A 26,367-nucleotide genomic window follows, 5' to 3' on the forward strand; every position below is an offset into this window, starting at 1 on the left:
GAACACAGTCTGACAATATACGCGAAAAAGCGGCATTCTACTGAACATAGGGTTTGTAGCCGGTTGTCATTTCTACTTTTAGAGACCGACTACCCTTTTATATTTCACTTTTATAACATAGCATTACTCTGCTGTGTATTTATATATATATTTCTATATTTTTGTCTGGTTTATATATATTCGCTTGAAAATATTCAAAAAAATGGATGTCTTATGTAGAGTTGTACGAAAGAGCCCGACTGTTTTCAATTCTTTTCACAAGTCTCGTCATCAAAGTAAGTTAAACATTCACTTTTTTCTCCCTATTCTGCGTTTTGATGATAATTGTATGTTATTTATATGTTTCTTCCTTTCTTTATATACCATCCTTAATTTTGCATTTATTTTTTTTTTTTAACAATACCGAAACAAATTACATAAAATATCATCAATCTCACTATTTCTGACACAGACACTCGGATTTATATCAAAGTCTAGTAACTGTTCTGTTAGGTGTTAAGGCTACCAGGTATTACTCCCTCCTTTAGAAATATGTATTTGTTTATTGCTGGTCGTCTGAGGCGCCTCTACCGATGAATACCGACGCGACTCCGATCATGGCAAATTTTGCACCCATAGTGCCCCCTTAAAGTGCAGGTCTGCATTCCCAACTATAAACTAACGTTGTGTCTAACTTTGCTGCAGTTAGAGTGGGGGGGGGTTGAACACTGAACAGGTATGACACTTAGGTTAAACCAACTGACAACAAATCGCCACACCTATTTGTATTTTTAAAAACAAAACATTTTCTCGTATTTTGCATATTGCAGGATTCATCAATTTAATATTTGCGATATAAAGTAATTTATCAGAAAATTAGTGTTATATTTTTGTGATTAAGTGACTGTTTGCTGCCTTTTCAGTTTGACAACAAATTTCTTTTATTTTGCAAATATAAAAAACACAGACAATTTTTAAAATCATCTTTAAATAAATATTATGTTTGCAAACTAAAGTTTTCAGACTTTACATCTCAGTGATTTTAGTTTATATCACGAAAAACATCTTATGTGCTGCGGTTAGTAAGAAAAAGTGGAAGAAACCGACGAACATAATTGTTTTCCGAGCACATAAATGTCAAAAATACGCGCGACTGTAAACTTTTATAACAAGAAAGCTTTGACATCAATGTAACCTTTTGGTTAATTATATGCAAGCAGTTAATTTTATTTAATAATTATAATTTACTTAAATTAAAAGAAGCCGGTTGTGAATTAAAATAAAAAATAAAAAGACCAGATTGCCCCCTCCCCCACCTTCCACCTTCCCCGGTGGTCTGATTTCGCTCGTACGATGCAAACCTACGAATAGAATCGCTCGATTCTTTCGGGCGTGTTTCCTATATCAATTCGATCGATTTGTTATTCGATTTCGATTGCAATGGCTTCATAATGGTCAAAGGAATAATTAGGTGGTCGTGTTTTCACTTTAGTCCCTTTATAAGGGCCAAAAGACGACTTTAAATATTTGTGAATTAGGTGATGGAAGGGGTTGGGGTCAGAGGTTGCATTTCATTACCATGTGTTGTTGATGGTTTTTACGTTTATACTTCCACCGGCTTTTATGTTTTTTCTTATTTTAGCTTCATTTCAATCGGAATATTTTATAAACTTATAATTTTTTATCTGTCGTTAATAATCTTGCGGAGTTTTCAAATGATATTTTTTGAATCGATTCTATTAAATATTCGCGTTTGTTTGACGCACCGTCGTTAATTTTGACACTGGTTAATCTATTGAACGTTCCGTTCTATCTACCCATGCTTACGCGTAGACTTCTAATATAAATACATGTTTTTTAACATTATTCATTACAAAATAATATAATAACATTTATTAATAATATTATCTTTCTCTTAATTCTAACATGTCAACTTCCTAGTTAGATATAATTGCCAGTTTTCATAACATCAAACAGTCATTACAACAGTGAACAAACTGAAAAGCCGGGTTTTATTTCATCGCGAATAATCACTTGTTTTATAACAAAAACATTGACAATTTTATAAATAAAAACAATAATACATTAAAAATAAAAGTGAAATTTACTTAGTGTTTATATTGATGCATTTATTTGAATTTATTAAAAAAATCATTTTATGATATTACTTATTAACCTTAATGCGTTAAAAACAGTTTAGTAGTTAACCAACGTCCATCAAAGTCATTTACCTACCAAGATTAATATAAAATTTTGAAGTGTTAATGTATTTGTGATGACAAAATAATTATACTTTTTAATTCAAAACAAAATGAAGATTGTATCAATATTAATAAATAAGAGATATTTAAGTTGTTATTGTCAAAATACACACACACACGTTGAAAGTAAAAATAAGAAGGCTTATTAAAAATTTCAAGTAAACAAAGAACGAATATATTGCCTTTAATATTATGTATTTTTATCAATACAATTAAATTATTTGGTATATTAATTGTTCATTTGGAAAAGTTTAATCTAAAATCATCAGATGTTAAAAACGCATGTTAAGTAAAAGCGGGTGTTCAACAATGTGGCCAGTTGCTTTTGTAATATCAGCCGATGCTACTTATGCAAAATGAGACGAGTGGCGTGATCTTTCCCAGCCAACCACGATTCGCCTTTCGTTACAAAACATACACACACACACACACACACAATTATACACTTGAACTCTATAACAAGTAATATTGATACACACTCATACATACGCAACTTTACGCACGCATCATCGTACGAGGACCGGCTTCACCAATCTTCCTCTTTCGTTTATTCGCTGCGAACCTTTTTGACAATGCAAACAAAAAAATAAAACAATTAAAAATATTTGCGCTTAATTTTAATACTTTTTAAATACTATATTTTTTAATTATTTAAAAAATAAATAATTTATTTTAATAATTTTTTTATTACCCATAAAAATAGTGTTATAACATTGCACCTGCTTTTTGGCATTCCATTATTTGCTGCTGGCTTAAAATTCAAATTTTATTCAATAACTGACATTAACCTTATGCTATATGTCGAGTTGAGATCGAAATGTAATATCTGTTCTCTCCTCAGTCAGAGGAGGGGAAATCCCTATAGACTGGGTTAAGTTTTAGTTTTGCGTTCATCCATAGTTCGCTCTTTTGGGGAGCTGTGGATATCCCCATTAAAAGCCAACCTCGTGTTTAACTTTGACCTCGTGTGGGGGGGGGGTGAATAAATTGACAACTGTCAATCTTTTTCATTTTCAATGTCATTTAATAAAATTAATAACTAATTTATTAAATTCTAAACGAAAAGGCAATTAAATTTCCACACAAGACAACAGAGAATAGTGAATTTATGAAAGTTTATATATATTTTTTTACTTAATATTTTATTTTTCAATATTAATTTAAACTTGGACAGAATATCCCAAAATCCTAACATTTTATTTATTTCACAAAAAAATATCCTCATTGCTTCCTTTGGCAAAAGTGATGTATTGTTAACAACGAGAAAAAAAAATGTGTAAAAAACAAAACAAATGTACAACAAATAACTGTTACCAAAGGCAAGAAAAATTACTTTTTTACCTACGTGCATATTTTGGTAAACGTTAAACATCGCGGCTAGAATAGAATACGAGCAAAAGTTCTGTATGGTTTTTTGTTTATAAATTCCGATCACAAATTGTCAAAACTAAAACGACAGTTATGGCAATAGATTATTTATTTTAAATAATTGTTTTTATTTATCTTAATTGAAAGCCATAGCTCAATAACACTTTGCGATAATAACAAATAACTTTATTTAATTAAAACCCTTCCCAGGTAATTACTTCATCGTGCAAAGCTAATTTAAGCGTTAATTACTTTGACTTTTCACTTTGTGAAATATTCAACTTGAATAATTGAAGTTATTGAAATTCTGACATGCTAACCCCAATTCATCTCTTAAAAATTTAATGTATATTACGCATTAAATTATTTTTAATAGAATATCTATTGAAATAAAAATAATATGAGGGAAAATTAAAACAATTCAAAAACTCCTTTTTTTAAAACAAAAAAACAAAACAAATATGGACAATAATAACGGCCTAGCTTATCGCGTAAAATTGCACGTACGCTTTTTATTCGTTTTGATTCTATTGTTGAATGCGACTAGCAAGAAATATTTCATAATCTATCTATTAAATAAAACTGTCAGACCAAATCCCGCATATACGTAACTTTCATAAATATATATACAGTATATACATCCACTTTTCAGCTGTTGTTTATATTTACTTGTCTCCTCACGAGGGCAAAAAAATGTGGGGAAATCTAGTTCCACTAAAGAGACACTCTGTATTGCAACAAAAAATTAAAATTGTCTCATTTTGTGCGGATTTCTGCTTAATTGAGTTAATACTGAAAGGAGCGTAATACCAGAAACAGATACTACATTTTGTTCATAGCCAAAAAAGGTCAAGGAATCAAGACTTAATCCGAATAAAACTTGAGAACTGTAAGCCAAATTAATTTTTAAAAAAATAATGACAACAACGGCAAAAACAAATCCTATTTTTATTTATATATTTTTTTTATGTAAACATGACTATTTAAAATTAATTTTACTAAGTCTCTCACCTGGCAATGTCTCAATCCAGACAACACATAATAATCCCTTCAGGTAACAGGTGAACTCACTGAAAACGAATTTTATTTTATTGGTGATTTAATTTTAGGTATATTTGATAGATAATAGAACAGTTATTTGTAAACATTTCTATTTAAAAATGCATGCAAACAGTAGATGTTATTTGGAGTACTACATCAACTAATTCAGATCTAAATCATTCAATGAATGTAATGAGGTTTATACAAGAGTATTCAATATCAAGGTAGAGCGATATATAATTTTTATTTATTTTTACATAAACATTTCGGTATCGCTACACATTCATGAGTATGTTTTAGTCAATTAGTTATAATTAACTTAGAGAAATCACCAGGCGATGTTGTTTTTAAAAAAGTCTAGTCTGTAAAAGTTGACTGAAACATACTTATTAATGTGTAGCGACACCTAAATATTAATGTAAAAAATGTTTCGTATGGCACCATTTGCATTGCACTTTTTCGTATTTAATCGGAATTAAGCGATATAGTGAAATAAAATTATGCAAGTATCTACCAAATTGACGTAAAATAAAAACTTGAACGAGATTAAATTCATTTTTAATTACAGTTCTGATTTAGAAAAAATTTCTAAGAAAAAATTATATTGGCAGAACGACAGGCGAACACATAAAAAGTATTATGGGAAATCTGTGACATCTTTTTTAAGACTTGGCGCCACAGTTGCTCGTGAAACTGTCGCTGAATGTCGTCACAATTCATGTTATTGCGGAGGGAAGGGGAAGATACTGTTTAAAAAAAATATCTGAACAAAGAATTGCAATATTCCTTTCCTCGCCCCGCGTCAATAAGGGAATCAGATTCCCTTTTGGAATGTTCTCATCTTTACTTTTGCTACAGGGTCTGCAAAATGATTCGTTTTTATTCTGAAAATAAAATAATTGACAATTATTAAAATCATTTTGATTTTTTTAATTTTATTTATTTATTGGTATTGTTTAATTTTAACAACTGTCTGTGTGCTTTTTGTTTTTGTGACTAGTAAATTAAACATTAATCGAATATTATTGAAATAAAAAAGGTAAAACAAATAGTAAAATAAAACGAAATTATAAAAATTATGTTTTCAAAAAATCTAATTAAAGGATTAAATTCACCAAAATGCATTTCGATTTCTTCGTAAACAAGTCAGCCATTTTAATTTGTGTTAATATTTAAAACAAAAAAAAAGGGACGCTATCGTTATAATTCAGTTTAACTTTCAAAAATTCTATCAATAAAAATAATAATTTGGTGTAAAAAAGAAAAAAATAAGGGAAAATAAAAGTAAAAAATAATGACTCCCGGGTAACACTGGATAGGTCAGCTAGTTTTAAATATTGAGGAATGTTTTATTGTTATGTAATGTGATTTTTTTACCGCAATAACTACGCTAAACTGCATGCAACATCCTAAATGCACAAAATCTTGCCTATTCATCAAACCTCGAATTATTTTAATTAATATTTTATTCTTTATTTATTTATATTATTGGATTTTTTGTTAGATTTTTTTTCTTTCGTATTTTGGATTTTTATAAATCGTTTGAATTAAATGTCCACCTACATTAGGTTAGATATTAATGTGTAAATTTTAATTGTATAAATAAAGTTAATATTTTTAATGTCTTTAGGTATTTTTATATTAACTTATTTAATTTCAACTTATATTTTCTGATTTATCTTACTCTAATATTTCAATTTGAAAACTTACAGAAATTAAAATTGAGATTGGTAGGTTCAAACGACTTCATTCATTCAAAATCGGTGCTTGCTTTTTGTTTATTATTAATTGTTAAATTTAATAAAATCTAATGAAATGATTAATATATTTAATATACACAAGTAAACTGTTAATTTACCTGTCTATATTTTTTATTTTATTGGTGCATTATATTTATATATTTTTAAATTATCACGTTTACTGTGAATGGCCGTGGGAACAACTGGTGTTTGTTTCCGATAACACGTCATATAAACGTCATAACATCGTACGATCTTCCTGACTTGAGTCAATCATCCAGATTTGTTGGTATGTGTAGTAGTAATTAAGAAGGGAATGGTCGACCTTCCTCATTTCAGATATTCACCCTTTGACGTCTTTACGACATAGATGTCGATTGTTATCATGTTTAACGAACGATGTAAAAATACTTTTTCGAAATAACAATAAATCGAAGCAGGGAAGGTAGATAATTTTTTCCTGTCAAACAATCAAACATGTCTCAACCTAGGTGGGATCGTTAAAATGTTCTGTTCTTGCTATACTTCCAAGCTTTACCTCCTCTCAGGAAAGAGGGATATGTTTATTGCTTACCACTTAAAGGCGACCTCACTGGGTAATGCCAATAATTCGTACATCCGAAGTTCTTTTCCTTTTGTGGGAGTTGTTGAGCTCCCCACATTAAGCTGGCCAGGTAAACATTTAGAGTTCGCATGGTTTGGATTTGACCCAAATTTTGTGATTCCTTGTTGGAAATGCAATTTAATGCATTTTTAACTATTTATTTAATTAAAAAAAGGGGGGGGACAATCTTTCCGAAAAAAAAAAAATATTTTGGTAATTATACTTTAAAGAAACGTTTTAAAGTGTGTTCTCTTATGAGTATCTTTTTTTACTTGTCTCCCCACGAGGGCAAAGTTAAAAGCAAGGTCGATTTTTGGTAGGGAGGTGGTATAAAGCTGGTATTTTTAACAGCTGCAATATGCAGCTGTTAAAAATACCAGCTTGGATAGGGGACAATAATAAAATTAGAAGGATTTCTCTTCCGGAGACAGACAGACAGACAGAATACTACACTTTGATCTTATCCCGAAAAAATACTTATGACAAGTGAGGTACTGACTGAGGTACATGCAAAGGTGTGTGTTGCCACTGTTGCATTCCATCGAAGTAATTCGTCAGGCTAATTGCCGACAGTTGTCTTTGACGATTAATAATTATTGTACAACTTAACGTTTAAAATAAATACAAAATGAACAAGTTTTATTTGATTTAAACTCTTAATTATTCTAGTCACCTTAATGTTGATTGTGATGATGATCAACTCAAAAAACGTGAATGTCTAATTCCGTGTAGTTCAACGATTGGCAGAGACTTTTATATCACGCCATATCACCCCCCCCCCCTCTCTCTCTCTCTCTCTCTCTCTCTCTCTTAAATTAATTTGCCTTACTCTTTCCCGTTTCCCCCCCCCCTTATCAAGTAGCGTCAATGTGTGGGTGGGACTTTCAAGTACTTTTTTCCTATTTTGTTTAACAATTCAGTTCGCAATCCAAAGTGACTATTTTTATTTTTAAAATAATAAAATCGATTCTTCTATTTGTAAAAAGTATTATTAAAATGTAATAGGAACTGTTCTTAAGATTGTATCGATGATTTCAATCAACCGAACTACTATTCTCGTCTTGGCTGTTATACTCACAACGTTTTGGTCGCTGTAACCTTCGACCTTCTTCCGGTCCGGTGCATCTTTTTGAACGCGGTTACCTTTACGGAATTTTGAACTGGACCTATGATTTACCACTTATAGACGTTAAATAACAGTCGGTTCTAAGTGACAGTGGAGGTTGATGGTTCAATTCTTACTACAAGCAGAGCGGACAATAACTAAAACTAACAAAAATAACATAATTAATTCGGTCATGATTGTCGAGATGAGAACTTACTCCCGTGAGTAAAGTGTTTACTCAGTTCGAAATTTCTAGTTGAAATATGCAACCATGAAAATGATGATCAAACATCCGCCGAAACGTGAATATAAAGGGAAATAAGAATAGTAGTCTGAATAAGCTGAATGTAAGAGTTGGGGGGGGGTCTCTCTCTCTCTCTCTCTCTCTCTCTCTCTCTCTCTCTCTCTCTCTCTAACGGCTATTACATTCATAAATGTAGGGTTTGTCGTCTTCATCATTTCATTCACTTAAAATGAATTTTACAAGAAAAGACATTTGTTTTTACATGATAACAACCGTTAAACCCTGAAGGTGTGACATATTAACCCACACTCAAATCTTATTTCATTTTTTTTTTTTTTTTTAAGTGTGTGGGGTGATTTAGTGAATATAAAGTGCCCTCCTTACTCCGCCTCCTGGGGTTAATTTCGGATGAGATTCTGTCTTTATTTCCTTTCTAAGGGATCACTTGTATCAGCAGATTTAGTTGTAGTTCATAAAACCCCCGGTTAAATGTAGTAGTAACCCTCCCTCCCACCCTCCTTCTCCAAAAGAGTGTTTGAGTGGCGCATGAGAAAATCAATATTCTCTTTTACTTAAAGTAAAAGGTGATACTTGAAATTTGTCTTTAAATTTTAATACAAGCCAGAAATTACTTTTTTTATAGCTAGTTTAAAGGTTTTCCAATCATTTTTTTAATATCGTATATTTAAAAAAATGATTGGCTTGTACTTACAGAGCGTTACATTCGATATTAGTAATTTCTGTCTCGAATTTAAAGTTTAAAGGCTTACGTCAAGTATTATGGTTGGTTTGTGTTCGTAAATCAATGAGAAACATTTTTCTCGCGCGTCTCTGTCGTATCAAATAATATAATAAAACGATGGTGGTATCTCCTCCTCACCGTCGTCTTCAGGTACTTCATTTAAATTTATCTTAAAGAAAAAAAAAGTGGTTTTAACCATTATTTAACTAGTAAATGATACTATCAATCATAATAAATAATACACCTTGCGTCTCTGTTTTAAGATATCTATAGTGTATTACACTGAAGGAACTTTTGTTATATAACAACCAGGAATAATAATATCTCTTAAAATATCACAAAAGGTGACAATTGTCTGCTCGATTTAAAGTAGCAATAATCAATCGTTGTAATAATTCTAATTAATTTTGATGAGTATAGTGTTAATTAGTCGTTTCTTAAAGGGAAATAGAGTTTACTGTAATATAAAATGTTTGCCTTTTTATGCTTGATTTATTTGTTTGAAAATACAGGGTGGCCCACTTAAAAGTAGCCCAGAAAATGTAGTAGATAGGAGGAAAATTCTTTTATTATTTAAATTACCTGTGGCATTCTTTAAATTACCTGTAGTGTTATAAAAGATGCTGGGAGTGTTCCCCGTTAACATCTATGCATTTCTGGGCATGTTTAACAATGTTGGCAAATACTGTCTGTAGATCTTCTCCCGTTATTCTCCTAATAGCGTTGGAAATGTTCTCCTTTAGTTGGTCTAGATTGTGAGGATTGTTTGCATAAACTTTTTGTCTTAAAGTCCTCCAAAGATAAAAATCACATGATGATAAATCCGGGGAACATGGTGGCCATAACCCTTTGCTTATTATTCCATAAACATGCCATGAACTCATGTCAGTGATTTGTGAGACGTGTGGCATGTCTTGTTGGAAAAAGAATTGCATTTTGTTTTGTGATGTCAGTTGGTCGTTAAAAGAAAGATTAGATAGACTGGAGTACTTTTAAGCGGGCCACCCTGTATCACATTCGTCCTCTTGACAGAACAAATACTATAATGTAATAATAACATTCTTCTTCTCCATGTTAAGACTAATGGAAAAGAAATTTCACATCCAAAGGTTCAGCTACTCTGTTACACCTATGAAATTGAGTATATGTGATAAGTAAAAATTCTAAAAACCAGGTGATGTTATTACATGACTTAAAGAGTTCCTCTTACATCACCCAACATCCCATGATACAACCAATTGACATAAAACCTTTTTTTTTTTTTTAATTTTATGTAAATATTTTGAGACCATAATATTTAAGTTAAAATCCAAACTCAGAAGTGAATAATCAAATTGAAAAATATTTCTTTTTAAAAAGAGTTTTCTTCATAAATTCAAATATGTAATCTGGTATTAGCATTACGAATCTCATAAGGACTATAGACTGGCTAAAAAGAGAATAGCTCCACTGTAATCAGGAGACGATTATAATGGTTGCTCAAAATCAAGACTTGATGACCAATACTTTTAAGATGAGTGTTCTCAATAAAGACGAGCAGGTTTTGCTACACAGAAGTAGAGAGTATGAACAGCCTTATATCCCTAGTAAGCTGCTGCTCGGGGGCAGCTATTATATGATGCAATATAATGGAGTGTGTAAATATCTACACTGGATCATCTGTAAAAAGTTGAATATTGAATGTAGCAGCAAGTTATGGGAGCATATACCAGACAAAACAGTTGGAAAAAAGTCATACACAGTCCAATACGTACCTGGAAAGCAGAACTATTAAACCTGACATAGTGATACAAGAAGGAGAAAGAAACAACCTTAGTAGAAGTTAGTATCCCCAATGATGCTGGCTTCAACAGAGCTAAGAGGGAAAAGATAACAAAATACAAAGGTTTTATGCACAACATGAAAAGAAATTGGAATCTTAGGAAGATCTTCATCATTCAAGCAACTGGACTCATGGAAAAGAATTTCCAAAACTACCTGGCAAATATGCCCAATGAACCAAGTGCTAGAGAGATAGAAACAATTGCACTTAAAGAGATAATTAGAATCTTTACAAGATCTTTCGGTTGGAATGTATGAGAGAGTGAGTGAATGTCTGTCATCCAGTAGGATGCCCTAACCTCAGTGAGAACAAGATGATAATAAAATTGGGAGTGGGTGCATTTCTTTCTTAACTTTTGTCACAAATTTGACAAACTTTGATAATTTTCATTCATAAAAAGAATTAGAAAATACTTTTAGTCCAATTAATCCAATATTAAACATGAAATCATTTTGTCGTTCACAAATCTCATTTTTCTGTGTCTTTAACAAAAAATGGTTTTGACTTATCAATTAAAAAAATGTATTCTGAATCCACTCTGCAATAAATCAGGTAAATACAGCAAATTATGTTGGAAAAGGTTCAAAACATTTGAATCTTGAACAATTATACAACAACTAGGTAGACTTATTTCAGCATTAGTAATTAAATAATAATTATAACTGCAAATTGAACAATTGACCTGGCTAAGTACTCAACTAGCAGAAGAAACCAATATGCAAGAATTGTGAGGACAACGATAGCTACTGGACCCTGAAATACACTTGACAACAATCTTATAATAACTAATTTCATTCTTTTACAGTTAAAAACATGGAAACACCAGCTCTTGACAGATCACCAAAGTTAGGCTATGTTAGCTGAGTTAATATTTATGTAGGTAGCCATTTCCGAATACTAGAAGTTGCAAACAAGCAACTGCTCTGCCTAGTTGTATAAAAGGATATCAGTTTTGCTGAGAAGTATAAATGACGACAGATTGGCATCCTGTCATAGCTTATCTGTTCTGCTTAATATTATGCGATTGGGATCAGTACTGAACGTGAGAGACTTTCAGGTAGAGAAACTTTCCTGTTTTAAGTTACTTAATTTGACTTTAAAATGCTTTTTAGTTTTGAACATATCTAAATTTCTGCTGAAAATTGTTAGATAGCTTCAACTTGAGCCATCTTTTTTCCAAAATCTCAGATCAAAAATTTATTTTCCTGTCCTAACATTCTGTATACAATATAAAGTTTTATCTATTTTGCAAGTCAATCTCCCCATTGTTATTGCATGTTTTTAAAAACCCATTTTTGCACTTGTTAAAACCTTTTACAAGACTATCAAGGATTTGCTTTTATTCAAGTGTACTTTCCCCAGTTGCATTCATAAATCATTTTGCCTAGACATTAATGTCGCATGCTTGGATTATTTTTACAAAAATATATTTATTTATTTTATTTATTTTTTTCTGTTGCAAGGAGCTAGGTCATGTTCTATTTGACGTATTTCATATTTGTGCATGTAAACAAAATTGTTATCTAGGTTATGAGAATGTTTATAGCCCCCCCCCCCTTTTTTTTTTTTTTTTTTTTTTTTTTTTTTTTTTTTTTTTCACATTTTCCACATTGACCGCTTTTCAAAAAGATTTTTTAAAGGGGGGGGGGGCATGCAAGTGGGTAACCAATCAACTCTCTGCTTCTCAAATTCCAGTTTTCCACAAAAAATACCTCAAGTTAAATGGCGAGATTTGTTATTCTGCTGCAATTTCACATGACATTTTGTTTATATTTCGGGCTGTGCCAGTGTACACTTTAGACATCTTTGAGATGTCACTTCAGGACAACCAGAATTCATAAATATTTAAATGCATTTGAAAACATCAAAATGTCAGTGAAATATATATACAATTTAACCATTTTATATTGATTATCTCTTTTTCTCTCTCTCTCTCTCTCTCTCTCTCTCTCTCTCTCTATATATATATATATATATATATATATATATATATATGGATGGATATATATATATATATATATATATATATATATATATATATATAGTAAGTTATAAAATGTCTATGGTGATTAAGCTACACTGAATATTCCGCGTTTCATCCACTTTAGGATTCTTCAGGCTTATGCGCCCGCATAAGCCTGAAGAATCCTAAAGTGGATGAAACGCGGAATATTCAGTGTAGCTTAATCGCCATAGACATTTTATAACTTCCTAACTAGCTCTACCTACGTATTGAGCACTTTTGAAGTAAATACTTAAAGCTTACGCATAAATCTATACTTTCGTATATTAATTTTATGTGAGTAAATTAAGTAGTTATATATATATATATATATATATATATATATATATATATATATATATATATATATATATATATATATGTGTGTGTGTGTTGTATATATTATCATTTCATGTATCCATATAAAATGTTTTAAGGAGATATATTTTATGTACAAATTTTCAGTATTTACTTCAACAGTGCTCAATGTACAGGTGTAGAGCTAGATAGCAAGTTATGAAAATATATGGTAATTAAGCTACATGGAATCTTTCGCATTTCATTCTCCTAGGGAATCATCAGACTAAAATGCATTTTAGCCTAATGATTCCTTACGAAAATGGAACATGAAAATTCTGTGTAGCTTAATTGCCATATATGTTCATAACTTATGTATATAATGAGACTTGCTATATAAATGAATGTGACTGGAACAAATTTTCGCAAGAAATTTAATCATGTGTATATAAGTTTCAAAATAATATATGAAACCCTATCTCTATTGAAATTGTTCTGAGATTTAAAACAAAATTAATCAGACAAGATTTTTTAATTTAAAAATATTTCAATAAATCTTGATCCTTTTTTTATTAATAACATTAAACATAATGCTTTGAAAAAAATATCTTTACGTCTAAATTGTTTTTATTCCTTGAAAGCATCAAACATTTTGTAGCATTTTTTTTTTCAATGTAATGTCGCTATTTCATTTTAAAATTTGGGGCATTTTTAACAATTGGCAACAAAACAAAAAAGGGTAGGGGTGAGAAAAATAAACATGATTAAATGTTACCAAAGGCAAGATCGTTTATTTTCCTATTTAACTGAATAAGTTTTTTATGTGTTATAACATTTTAAGCATTTTTTTTTTTGTTCAAAAGAAACCATGTGTCCATTCTATTCAGTTAGAACTGAAAAAACCCATAGCTGCCATAAATATTACGTGAGAACCTTCGATAATCACTCAAAAATTGAAAATTCAACAAAATACTGGTAAAACATTACATTTTCAGAGATTGGTGACATTTATTGAATGTGCTTCTAGTAGATTATAGCAACCTTTTTTTTTTTCTTTTCTTTTTTTTACTGAACAGTGTGGATGCATATTCATTTCATTCGAACCAAAAAATGCTTCAAAATATGTTTAAATAAAAAAAAATCTTATTCAGATAGGTAAAAGAGTAACTTGCCTTTGGTGACATGTATTTGTTGTTTACTTATTCTTTTCACACCCTTTTTTTTGTTTTCTTGGCCCTTGTTAAAAATACTCCAAATTTTTGCCATGATATTTCTCGTAATAAGTGATATCTGATTTACGACCTTAAACAATATTTCGTACAGTCATGCATTCATTTCTATAGAAGATGAACAAAATTCTTTATATATTAGAGATTTTACGATAATTCTATTTCAAAATTATTTATTTAGTTTTCTTCAATTCTTTTTCAGAGTTACATGATAAATGGGGCGAAAATAATGAAACATTAAATGAAGGAATGACTTTTTACCTGAAGTACCTCGGTTCGACATTAGTCGAAGAAATCTCTGACGGCGAAAGTTATGGTGATGGCATAAGCACTAAAGCTATCCAGAGAGTAATCTCCATGGTGAGAATCTTTTTTTTTTTTTTTTCTCGCATAGGCAAATTCTGTAAAACTTTCAATGAAAAATATAGGTTGATGCAAAAATAATGTCATTTTTTGACGTTCAACTATATATATATATATATAAACGGCATTATTTTTACACCAACCTAATACTTCTTAAGCTTTTTTTTTTTTCACATAATCAAACATTGCAGTGATCAAAAACAAGTTTCCTACTTTTAAAGTCATATGCTCTACAACTAAATGACATATTACTGCAGGTGTTGGACAAAATACTGAAAACACCTTGAAGTAGTGGTTTTCTGATGGCAGCTCTTCCCATGATATTCAGCCTTGTGAAACTCTTGGAGAACAGATTTTGTTGAAACGTGATTATCCAAATGATTATTTAGCTTTGTTGTAATTTTGGTTGCCGCGGTTTTACGCTCTTTCTTCACAATCTTTATACAAGGGCTCTTCAATCTCTTTCAGACAGCTTCGGCTTTCTTCAAGAATTTTGTTTAGAGAAAGATGTTTTCTTTTTTTCATAGGCTGTCATCATCTTCAAAACAGCCCTTCTCGATACAGCCACTTCCATTAAATATGGGCATCAACAATCTGCCCTCAATGGAAATCTGATAGATCTGCCATTTTAATTTTTCTTACTATTATACACTGTCTGAAATGGAAAAATAAATTTAGCTAATTAATGCAAGACAACAGTAACAATGGATGGATGAGTCTCTTAATCCTCTGGAGTCATGGGGACGCTGTGTTATTTCATACAGCATGTCTGGCAGCACCCATTCCTTCTCCAGGCTTCAAGCACATACAGTAGCTGGTATTACCAAATGGTCGGCCATTTTAGTATTGGCCAGGCTCAATGTTGTTTAACTTCAGTAATCTAACAGGAACCAATGTGTCAACCAATGTGTCAATGTGATTATGCTGTATAACAATAACAAAACAAAATGACACCAATATTTTGGTAATTTTTTTTTTTTTTTTTTTTTTTTTCAATTTGTATAGGTGTTTTAAAATTGATGCAAATTTCATAAAGTGTTTCTATTATTTGTCCAACCCCTACATATGACAAGTTGAGACTTTTCTGTATAAGATAGAGAGAAATGAAGATTGGAACGAGTTTGGGGAGATTTCCGTACACATATCTCTTCTATTTTAGCGAAACTTACATTGGCTCAAACACTCATCTTCAATTCCAACTCCCAACATTTTGACTTAAGAACCCATTTTACTGTAATAATCTATTATTATGTTAAAGCTGAGTTAATCAACACTTGTTTCCCTGTTTTTTTTTTTTTTGTTTTGTTTTTTTTTCTTATATCTAGTAATCCCATAAATTACGTACTAAAATATTCCTCAGTTTTAAGATTGAGTCATGTTTGAAAAAACTTAGATTTTAATAGTTTCAATTAGTCATAATTTGCAATTAACCTTTCTAGCTATCATTTTCAACCCTCCCCCCACCTCTCTCTCACTCTCTCTCTCACTCTCTCTCTCTCACTCCATTATAAACAAACAATATTGCCACAAGTAGTAATATTATTTTATCTGTAGTTAGAGAGCAAAAGAGAAATTGTAACTGGGAGGAATATAGCAAACAAAAAGTACATTACATTCCTGAATTGTGATTATAAAGATTTGTGAAATTAATTTTTTTTATTGAATGAAATCTAAATAATTCAACATTTAAAAAAAAAAAAACAATAAACAAACAAACAAAAAGTGATAAAGAACAAAATTATGATCATGGTTCAGTACAAGTAGTCCAAACATCCAATTACGGCCCCTTAAATTTTAAACAGTACTGTCTTGACTCTTAAAAGCAATGAATTTTCCCTGACTCAAATCTCAACATTTGCTCTGATTCTACAACCTTTCTTACACTTGTATTTTGTTTTAAATTTCCATTTACCAAACATTTCATTCGTCTGTGGCAATTATATTGTTCGCAATCTTCAAAACTATCAATTTTTTTGTCTTCTATTTCCATATCGACGTTTTATCATATTCCATTTCATTGTCCTCTATCTAGATGGCAAAACAAGTTTAAACATTTTCTGAGATTACAATATCTCTATTCTTATACAAGTTTAAAAATATGTCATGGATATTAAAAAATATTTAGTCATTGCTTCCTTATATCATCAAGAATTTGAGATTTAATTATTTAGGTTAGGTTTGCCTCGTCATTCTCTACCGACTTTCAAAAGCTGACAATTTAAGCATTGTAAATCAAATTATTGTGCAAAATGTGGTTTTTGGAAATCCTGTTTGGAAAATTGAAATTTCCTGTTGATCCTCTTCTTCAGTCATTATATCCAAACAGTTTTTCCAATGTAAATAAACTCTTTCATGTGACATTTTCCCAGTCAATATCAGCTTTAAAAAACTCTGCTTTCCAAGGAGTATTTATTATGTATGACATCAGACTTTGTCATGATTTTTTTTTTTTCTTCTTAACTAAAATAAACACATAAAAAAAAGATTGGTCAAAATAAAAAAACAGATTTTTATGCCAATCCTGCTTTATTGTTTTTATTTTTACCTTTGGACTTCCTGGTATTAATCTTTAGCTAAAATAAAGTTCACGTCTTGATTGACCTCTAGCCTTTCTGCTCACATACCTTACCTAGCTTGTAATTTTAGCCAATGGAGTCTTGACCATTTCTGAAATGTTTTTCCTTTTGACTGTGGTATGTTACTGGTCCTGTGTAGTTCTAGGAGATCCTTTATTCCGAGCTTTGCCGTCTCTCTTTGAGGGGGGGGGGGTAGTTTATTACTAATCACTATTCATCAGTCACACATTTGCATAAGTTTTTCTGTCAACCTATCATGTATAAGTTTGAAATATCCAATTTTTAAAGGATCCATGTATTTCAGCAAGAGACTTTGTCACATATAAGTTGGAAACAACATTTTCATTGTTGAACATATTAAAAATATCTCTTCTTGTTTTTTGTTTTTTGTTTTTTTTTTCTTGTTGCCATTTTCTGGATAAATGGCTAACCATTTGTATATATTCTAACATACATGGAACCAATTTCTTTATTATTAGTTTAGTCACTTTTGTTTTTCTACCTAATTTATAGTGCATATGAACACTTTGTGTAAATTAGATGACAAAAAAAAGTAGTTAGGGAGCAACCTGACAAAAAAGAAACTTCTAAATGCTCCTGATTAGAAGAATTAAAACAAATATTTTTCTAACATAACTCAATCCCAAAACTAAAGCATATTTTAGCATGTGTTTTATATCATCAAAGTTGATATTGTTTGATTAAATGTGTGTGTGTGTGTGTGTGTGTGTGTGTGTGTATTAAATCTTGTTATTGAAAATTTATTCAAATTTTCAAGAAAACCTTATAAACCTATAAGGAACGTATACAAAATTTTAATTATTCGACATGGAGTACAAATAAAAATAAAAACCTTATTCCACACTTTTGAAGAATGCAATTCTTCTCATCAGAGGGAAGGAAGAAGTTTGCAAAATATGCATTAAATTTTGCAGATTAATGCATTAAAGGAAACAAACAATATGAAATTTATCAGATTTGCATTAAAAAAAAAAGTAATTTAACAGTTAGAGACAGTTTGTAGGGATTCAGTGAGATTAAGAAAGCAGGCATTGGGGGGGTAAATCTATACATCTCGCTCATCCCAGCAGTAAAGAAAATTATAGCAGTTAATTTTTTTGTTTTTTTTTTACATTCATAATACAAGTTTTCAAGAGAACTTTATTCTAATTATAGATAATATTTTATGCTCAGTGGACACCATTATATTATTTCTCCTACTAAAGAGCTCAACCCACAAGTAGTGATTAAATAGTTGTAACATTTTACCTGAACAAGTTAATGGCATTATTCAAATGGAACCACACTCTCATTTGAGTCCACTTATTGAATATTGTACTAGGAATACACGAAAGCAAACTTTATGGAATAATATGACATTGTTTTTGTTTTGTTTTTGTTTTTTGTTTTTTTTGTTATAATCTACAATCTGGATAATTCTAGGTGTTTCAGCTACACTTATAAATACATAAACACATCTACACATATCTATATATTAATAAAATTATAAGACCACTTTGTGTGTGCTTTCTTGCATCAATATAATTTCAATAATTGCACATTATATATTTATTTCATATAAATTGAATATCTGTTGAAATCAAAAATCCATTGATTAAAAATAAAACAGTTTTTTTTTTTTTTTAATCCTTTTAATTTGAGTTTCCTTAATATTTATTCTTATGTTCTCTTCACTCACAGCCAAAGCGGACACTATGTAATCACTTTCCCCTCTCTCATTGGCACTTATCTCTGTATTAGTCTCCCTATTGATTTGCCTTAATGGCTTTTAGCTTTATTATCATTTATAAATTTAAGTTGAACAAAAAAAATTGTGTGTGTGTGTGTGTGAGAGAGAGAGAGAGAGAAAGAGATTTCAAAATGATAAAAAGCGAAACAAGATGTGAAAGTAAAAATACTCTTGGGCAATGCCAGGTGGGTACAGCTAGTATTATGGCAGGTAAGCTACACAGAAACGGTCACGCTTCATTAGTTAATAAATTCTCATGCTCCTTATCTATTATTCCTGACTCCTGTTTAATTGTTTCTATATCTAAGTAGTGTTTACTATGAAAGTATTTGTTACCAACTTTCTATTGTCAGAATAGCATCCTTTATTTGTGACGTTTAAACATTTACCAAAGCTTTTTTTTTTTTTTACACCTCACCGCACAATTAAGAAATTCTATTGATGAAGGAAGCCGTTCTTTAAGGCTAATTGCTGTTCTGGATAGCAACTAAGTTGTTAACCAGTGTCTGCTGACTGCCACCTTGACATAGTAACCTATCAACTCCACCCACTAACCAAAAACTTCATATCCTCTACCCTCTCCTCCCCTGTGCGGTGATGGTCAGGTACAGTTTTTAAGTTTTAAGCAGCAAGAATATAATCTCTTCCTACTTTGCTCATCTCTCTTTCAATTGATTGTGATTTTTTGAGACAATAATCAACCGAGCGTCTTCTCCGCCCATCAGCTGATGCTGATCATGTCATCTCTCACCACCATCAGCTGATGTTGGAGAGAGATTTGCTGCTCACAACTTGAGTTAATTTCCAAGGACTTGTTAATTTTTAAATCATATAGATTGAATTGCTTCCCGTTGCAGTGAAATGTTGCACATGGCCTGAAGGTAGAGAAAACCAAATCCCTTGTAGGAGGCATTTTAGTCAGGTAAAAAAAAAAGAGGCTCAAAACTTAACTTGTCGACATTTCCAATTAGGAGGCTCTCAGAGAATCAGCAATACCCTGTACTCTCATTTAGAAGATAATCCCTAGAAGGGTGCAACTCCTAAGACTGCTGAACCATACCTCATTCTAACAAAACAAAAGTCAGTGCATATACAGGATGGGACACATATGAAAATCATATTCCAAGTAAAAATTCTGATATATTTACGTATCAGGCAATAATTAGTATCCTTACCAAATATTAGGAAAAAACTATTGAGTAGAAGCTTAATCAAAAATAAAAATCAGTTTTTGTGTTTTGTTGATCCGCCGTTGATAAGAGCGGAATCATGTTTAACCAAGGGGAGATAAGTCAGTTTGTGATTTAACCAAGTAATAGTGAATGGAGGATTAGGAAAATACAATAAAACTGATTTTTATTTTTAATGGAACTTTTTGATAATTTTTCCTAATTTTTGATGGGGATACTTATTTTTGCATGATATGTAAGTATGTCAAAGAATTTTTACTTTTACTAAGAATGCAATTTTCATATGTGCCCTATACTGTATAAGCGCCCAAAAGTCTGCTCATCAGTGAGGCTGTTCTTCGTTACTAGAATGATGTAAGTAAATCTTAGCTGGTACGTTGACTTCAACTTGTATCTACCTACGTACATGCATCATCTGAAACAAAAATTGATTACTTTTTAGTTTACTGCTAGGAAATATGATTAAATTAAAGTTTCACACTGAATAAAAGTTTTTGAAAAATTCTAAAGAGAAAAATAAAAAAAGAATTAAACTTCTTGAATGTGAAATGATTTTTTTTTTCACTTGGCAAAAAATTAAATTTCTTTATCAATAGATATTTATTTACATTTCTTATTTATCAATAATCCCTTATCAATTTTTAATGAAAAAAGTACTTGAACAGGAATAAAAGTAATTAGCAAAGAACAGTCTATATACCTATTCACCATGAAAATATAAATATTATCACTAATCAACCATGTGTAATCATACACCCAATGTTTGACGTACCCACTCCCACTCTATCAATATCTTTTAGTTATCTACCTTGCCTTTTAGCCTTCTTTTCTCCCACCACTACTTCTAACTTTATATCTGCTTGACTCTGTTCAATAAAATTCTTTTCTTGACAAAGTGAAATGGAGTAAGAAAACGATCCCAAGCAAAACCTGAACAAAAATAAATAACAATTTCAATGGTTAATTGATTCATCTAAAGTTTCCATTTTATTTTTATTTATTTTTTTCGTATCATTTTTTTTTTTTATTGGTACAAATAGTTTAGATATTATTTTTCATTATTCAATATGTAAAACTTGATGAATCTTATCTGTGGTTAGCTTAATAAATGTACTGTAAACATCTATTTTCTTTTCGTTTTTAGGAGAAAAATTCTGGAAAGAAATGGAGAAAAGTTGCCCTAAATGTATCCCCTCGGGGAATTAAAATGTGTGACATGATGAGCAACGAATTACTACTTGATGTTTGTATTTACAGGTAAATATATATACACTCTCTCTCTCTCTCTCTCTCTCTCTCTCTCTCTCTCTCTATATATATATATATATATATATATATATATATATATATATATATATATATATATATATATATTAAAAGCCTTATCAATGCACATATTGAAAATAAAATACCATTAAACTTCACATAACCCATTGGATCAAAGTCATTACCACTTTTGATTCAACTTGAAAATTTAAATACTGTAACATTTCTGTTAACACATTCTTTTTACATAACTAAAATAATAATTACATTGAAATAAAGAGGCTGTTTTTTTTTTTTGTTGTTTGTTTTTTTTTTTGTTTTTTTTACTATCGAGTTCACTTACGTGTTTACGGTGTGTATGGACATACAATATAAAATTAAATTGCAAAATAAAATACTTAAGAAACAACACTAAAATAAGAGTCATTCTTTTTCTAAATTTTCACAGAGACGTGAAAAAATATTGGATCAGCATACAATGTGAGAGGGTGAGAGAAATATATTAATAGCTAAATGACAGATGAATAACTTGTTCAGTTAATTGCAAATTTTGGTTGATTTAAGAAAAAAAAAATGAATTTTAATTTTCAAACAAGTCAATCCCAGAACTAAAGAATATTTTAGCATGTTTTGTACCATTTAAGTATACAGAAAAAAAAAAACATTTAGGGAACAACTTTCTTGCATTGCCTTTTATGTGGAATTTTCTTTTTCATTTTCTTTTTAGGATTTCATTCTGTACTGCTGATAGGAACCATGAAAGGATTTTTGCATTTATCGCCCGAAACACAATAAATGAGACAATGGAATGTTACGTCTACGTCTGTGCAAAAAGAAAAATTGTAAGTCTCTTGCAAAATAATTCTCATTAAAAAAATCATTTTGAAACTCCTATTATATTGTTCAATTTAAAATTAGTTATCCCCCCCTTTAATAATTTTTAGTTTTTAAGTGATTAATTAAAAATGTTTCATATTATGTTTAGACCCAACTAAGTAATTTTAAAAATAAATTCTAACCAAGTAAATTATATTGTCAATAACACAGTACAATAATAACAAATGAAAATTGGCTAGTCAGGAGTAAAGTTTGATTTGTTAGTTTAAATAATGTTTGAGTCTGAGTTTTGCAAAATAACTTCATATGTTAACTTATTACTCTTTGTTCTCATCTTGTGCAACTATTAAATGTTTTAGATTATTTTTTTTCTCATGAATAATCTTGTATCATGTAAGATTTTTATTGAATGAAAGCAAATTAATAATAATAAAATAAGTTTTAATTAATTATTACATGAATTTTTTCTTTCTAATTGCAGGCTCAAGCTGTGACTCTTACTGTATCACAAGCATTTCATATTGCAGAATATTTGGAAGAAGAGGAGTTGGAGCGGTTAAAAGCTGTTGAAAAAGAAGCTCAAACACGACTGGTGAGTTCCCATTTAACACATAAAATGAACTGCATAAACTATTGAATAGATTTCAATCAAAATTAGCAAACAGATAAGTAAGAAAGTGTTGTGGGTTATCTTAAATTAACCTAGGTCAATCCTAAACTTTAAATAAGCCATTTATCATGGAAATGTATCTCTAATCAGAAGAGGTCTTAAAAAGAAATGTACATTAACTCTTAAAATCGGGAACCAAATCATATCATAATTAACCTTACATATGAAAATATGTGATCTGTAATTGCACTAACCATGTACCTCCACAAAGACAATATGACAGATGCTGATGCTTAACCTTTGTTTTAATTTTTTTAATTAGTAAATATTTCTTTTTATCTATTTTATTTTCGTTTAATTCACTTATATATTTTTGTTTTCAGTGTGTGGAAGATTTGATTGAGATTCACGATCACGGATCATTATCCAATGGTTATCATCCCAAACTTTCCAATTCCGTCACGAGTAGTGATGCTTCAACTCCCCTTAACCTTTCACCACCATCAAATTCACCTTGCATTAATTTGGTAAGTTCCTGTTAAAATCTTCTCCCTAAAATCTGCACATTCTCTTTATTAGAATAGCTTGTGGACTAAATTGCCAGATTGTAATGAAAAAATTTTTTTTTTTTCCTACATAAGGTTCTGTTTGCCATGTAGATGTTTTGTAAAAAGCATCTCGACTAGTTTTTAGCAAAGAAAAACAATGCTATAAAAAAATGTTATTATTAGTTTTAAAAAGTTTACTTAATTGAAGCATACATGAATATGAAAAAGAAAACCAAATTAATTTTACATTTATATCAAACAGTGTCAACTGAAAATGTTTCCCTTAAACTTTACTAAGTTTTAAGAAGCGACCATGTTTCATTTTACTTAAGTCAAAGTTCTCAGAAATTAAAGGATCCTCTTCCAGGGGCTAACACTTGGTCTCTACATGGAATACATAGATATTCAAATATTCCAGTAAGGTTCTCCTTTACCTTTTAAAAACTGACTTAGTAAAGAAGTTGAGAATATAATTTTCTTATCTCCAATTAATCATATCAATCTGTTATAATACATCTTGTAGTCTCTTGGTCTTACTGAATTCAAGGACAAAAATTCCTCTCGTCAGATGGAATATCTAGCTTCGTGATTTTACTTGTGGTAACATTACTTTGAGAAGGTGCACTATTCCTCGAAAAAGTCAGTGTTGGCTAGCTATGTTGAGATCTTATTTGGGCTGCGAATATTATGTAGTTTTGAATATTTAGTTGCGGTTTACTTCTAGGGAAAAATATCCTCATGCCAGGTTGTTTGGACAAACTCTGTACAGAAAGATGTTAGGCACTCAAGGATAGTGTCTAGTAGGCATTCAAGTTCTCGACAATATATGTGTGTGTGAATTTATGAACTATTCGGTGATGTTTTTGATAATTAATAGTACATTGTTTAACAAATGAATGAACTGGTAATACCTGGTGTGGTAATAACCTTGGTTGGGCTATACCGGTTTTCTTCTTTATAGGAAGTTTCTAGGGAATATCAAATTCACGAGCAGTCCACAATTACATATATATATACCAGTCAAGGGAAGATAACATACAGTGCCTAGCATTCCCAAATGGTCATATATTTAGTACTGGCCAGGCTCCATATTGCTTAACTTAGTTGATCTATTGAGAACCGGTGTGTCAATGCAATTATAACATACATAATTCAATTGCTTAACACTGGATTTTATTCCAAGTTATAATTTTAATTCATGTTTCCAAATAGATCAATCATTTAAAAACTGATTTGATGCATTAATTGAAATCATTTACGACTTCTGAGCTTATAAGGTTTAAATTAATTTTAGTTAGCAAAGCTTTAACATTGCATTTTTACATTGTAAGTTTAGTTATGAAGATAAAAAAGTAAGAATTCATTTTTTTTTTTTTTTTAATTGTTAATGAAAAATTTTTGAATCAAATTTAAGTGAATTTTGTTTTCTTTTTTTCTCTTTTGTACAGCAGGAATTTGATGAAGATAATTTAGACGATTGTTTCTCAAAGTAAGTTTAATTCTTGCTTTTGTTTTATAAACGAATAATTTGTTACATTTTCAGTCATTAATAAGATAAAAACATTTATTTAATATTATTACTAAAATTGTAACATAATTGAATATCTAATTTGATTAGCTTTATTAAATCTCTAGGTGTGTCTATTTTAATCAGTAATTCCATTTTAACCTTAAATTTCGAGGCAGGGGATGTATATAAACATTTACATAGAATATATATACGTATATATATATACATATATATGTATATATATATACGTATATATATATACATATATATGTATATATATTAATTAGTGTATATTTAAACAGCAATCCGTCTTTTTATACATGTTTGATAAAATATAGAAAAGACAAGAACATTTTGAGGGTCTTCATTAAGAAATATAGAAAAGAATTATATATTTATATTTCAAATATAATTTTTTATAGTACAAAGTTTCTTCAATAGTTCAATAGTGTAGGAATAGAGCCATAACTATTTTTATATTATATAAACCATCTTGAATGCAGGGAACAAAATGTTCATAATTCATGGCATATCTTAATATGACCATTTTTTAAGTTTTTTGTCAATTTTAACTTGATTAGATAATTTTCTACGAAAATATATTGCTCCATTACAAAAAAAAATATAATTGTTAGGTAAAAATTGTTTTTATTCTCTATTTTTATTTTCAAAATTATTAAATATTTTTTGTATTTTCTCTTTCTAGGCTTGCAGAAAATCGGATACGAAGGCAACCCTCTTTTGGCACCGACATTTTCAATGAGGATAGTGTTCAACAATATTTAAAAAATAACAAACGGTTTGAAGACTTTGTGCACCAAAAATCTGTAGAAGATTTGCTCTTGTTATGAAGACTTTTATTCTACAAATACTGAAAAAGGACACAAAGAAATTATATATTATTATATATTCAAATAATTTTAAAAACTTGAAATGACAGAGTTCAAAAGACAATTTTTTATATGAAAAAAAAATTACAAATATAAAGGGAAAAAAAAAAATGAACAAACGAATCATCTTTTTACAAAAAAAAATAATTAAAATAAAAGGAACATCCCGGATGAATCATTTTGGGGAAAAAGAATAGAAAAGATTGGACTCTTCATCTCTAAAACTGAAAGTTACAGATATCAAAGGAACGTTCACAGCTTTTTATACCTGATAATCAATCTGTGGTAATTATCAAATAATGACTCCCAAAACAATTTTTTTTTTCATACTCCAATACAACAAACGAACTCCTGCTGAATTAAGGGGTTTTTTGAAAAGAAAAGAAAAAAGTCA

At 30.0% G+C, this 26,367-nt stretch overlaps 1 protein-coding gene across 2 annotated transcripts; it reads left to right on the plus strand.

Annotated features, from left to right (window-relative positions):
- On the plus strand, window positions 1–26,367 carry LOC145292139 (low density lipoprotein receptor adapter protein 1-like). Of its 2 annotated transcripts, none has more exons than XM_080138261.1 (8): window positions 1–275; window positions 14,636–14,793; window positions 21,457–21,569; window positions 22,306–22,420; window positions 22,897–23,007; window positions 23,409–23,552; window positions 25,025–25,062; window positions 25,790–26,367. In XM_080138261.1, exons 1-8 carry the CDS (start codon window positions 203–205, stop codon window positions 25,932–25,934), a joined length of 897 nt encoding a protein of 298 aa, XP_079994387.1. In that variant the 5' UTR covers window positions 1–202; the 3' UTR covers window positions 25,935–26,367. The 2 variants fall into 2 exon arrangements, with proteins under 2 accessions (XP_079994387.1, XP_079994386.1); XM_080138260.1 differs by having other exon boundaries at window positions 32–275; window positions 25,022–25,062.

This window comes from Euprymna scolopes, chromosome 13 (genome assembly GCF_053919585.1).
Source record: "Euprymna scolopes isolate OS-2025 chromosome 13, ASM5391958v1, whole genome shotgun sequence".
NCBI lineage: Eukaryota > Metazoa > Mollusca > Cephalopoda > Sepiida > Sepiolidae > Euprymna > Euprymna scolopes.

Coding starts and splice junctions, on each gene's coding strand:
- LOC145292139 (XM_080138260.1), top strand. CDS start 203: ATGGATGTCTTATGTAGAGTTGTACGAAAGAGCCCGACTGTTTTCAAT. Junction 23,008..23,408: donor AAGAAGCTCAAACACGACTG/GTGAGTTCCCAT, acceptor TTTTGTTTTCAG/TGTGTGGAAGATTTGATTGA. Junction 23,553..25,021: donor ATTCACCTTGCATTAATTTG/GTAAGTTCCTGT, acceptor TCTTTTGTACAG/CAGGAATTTGATGAAGATAA.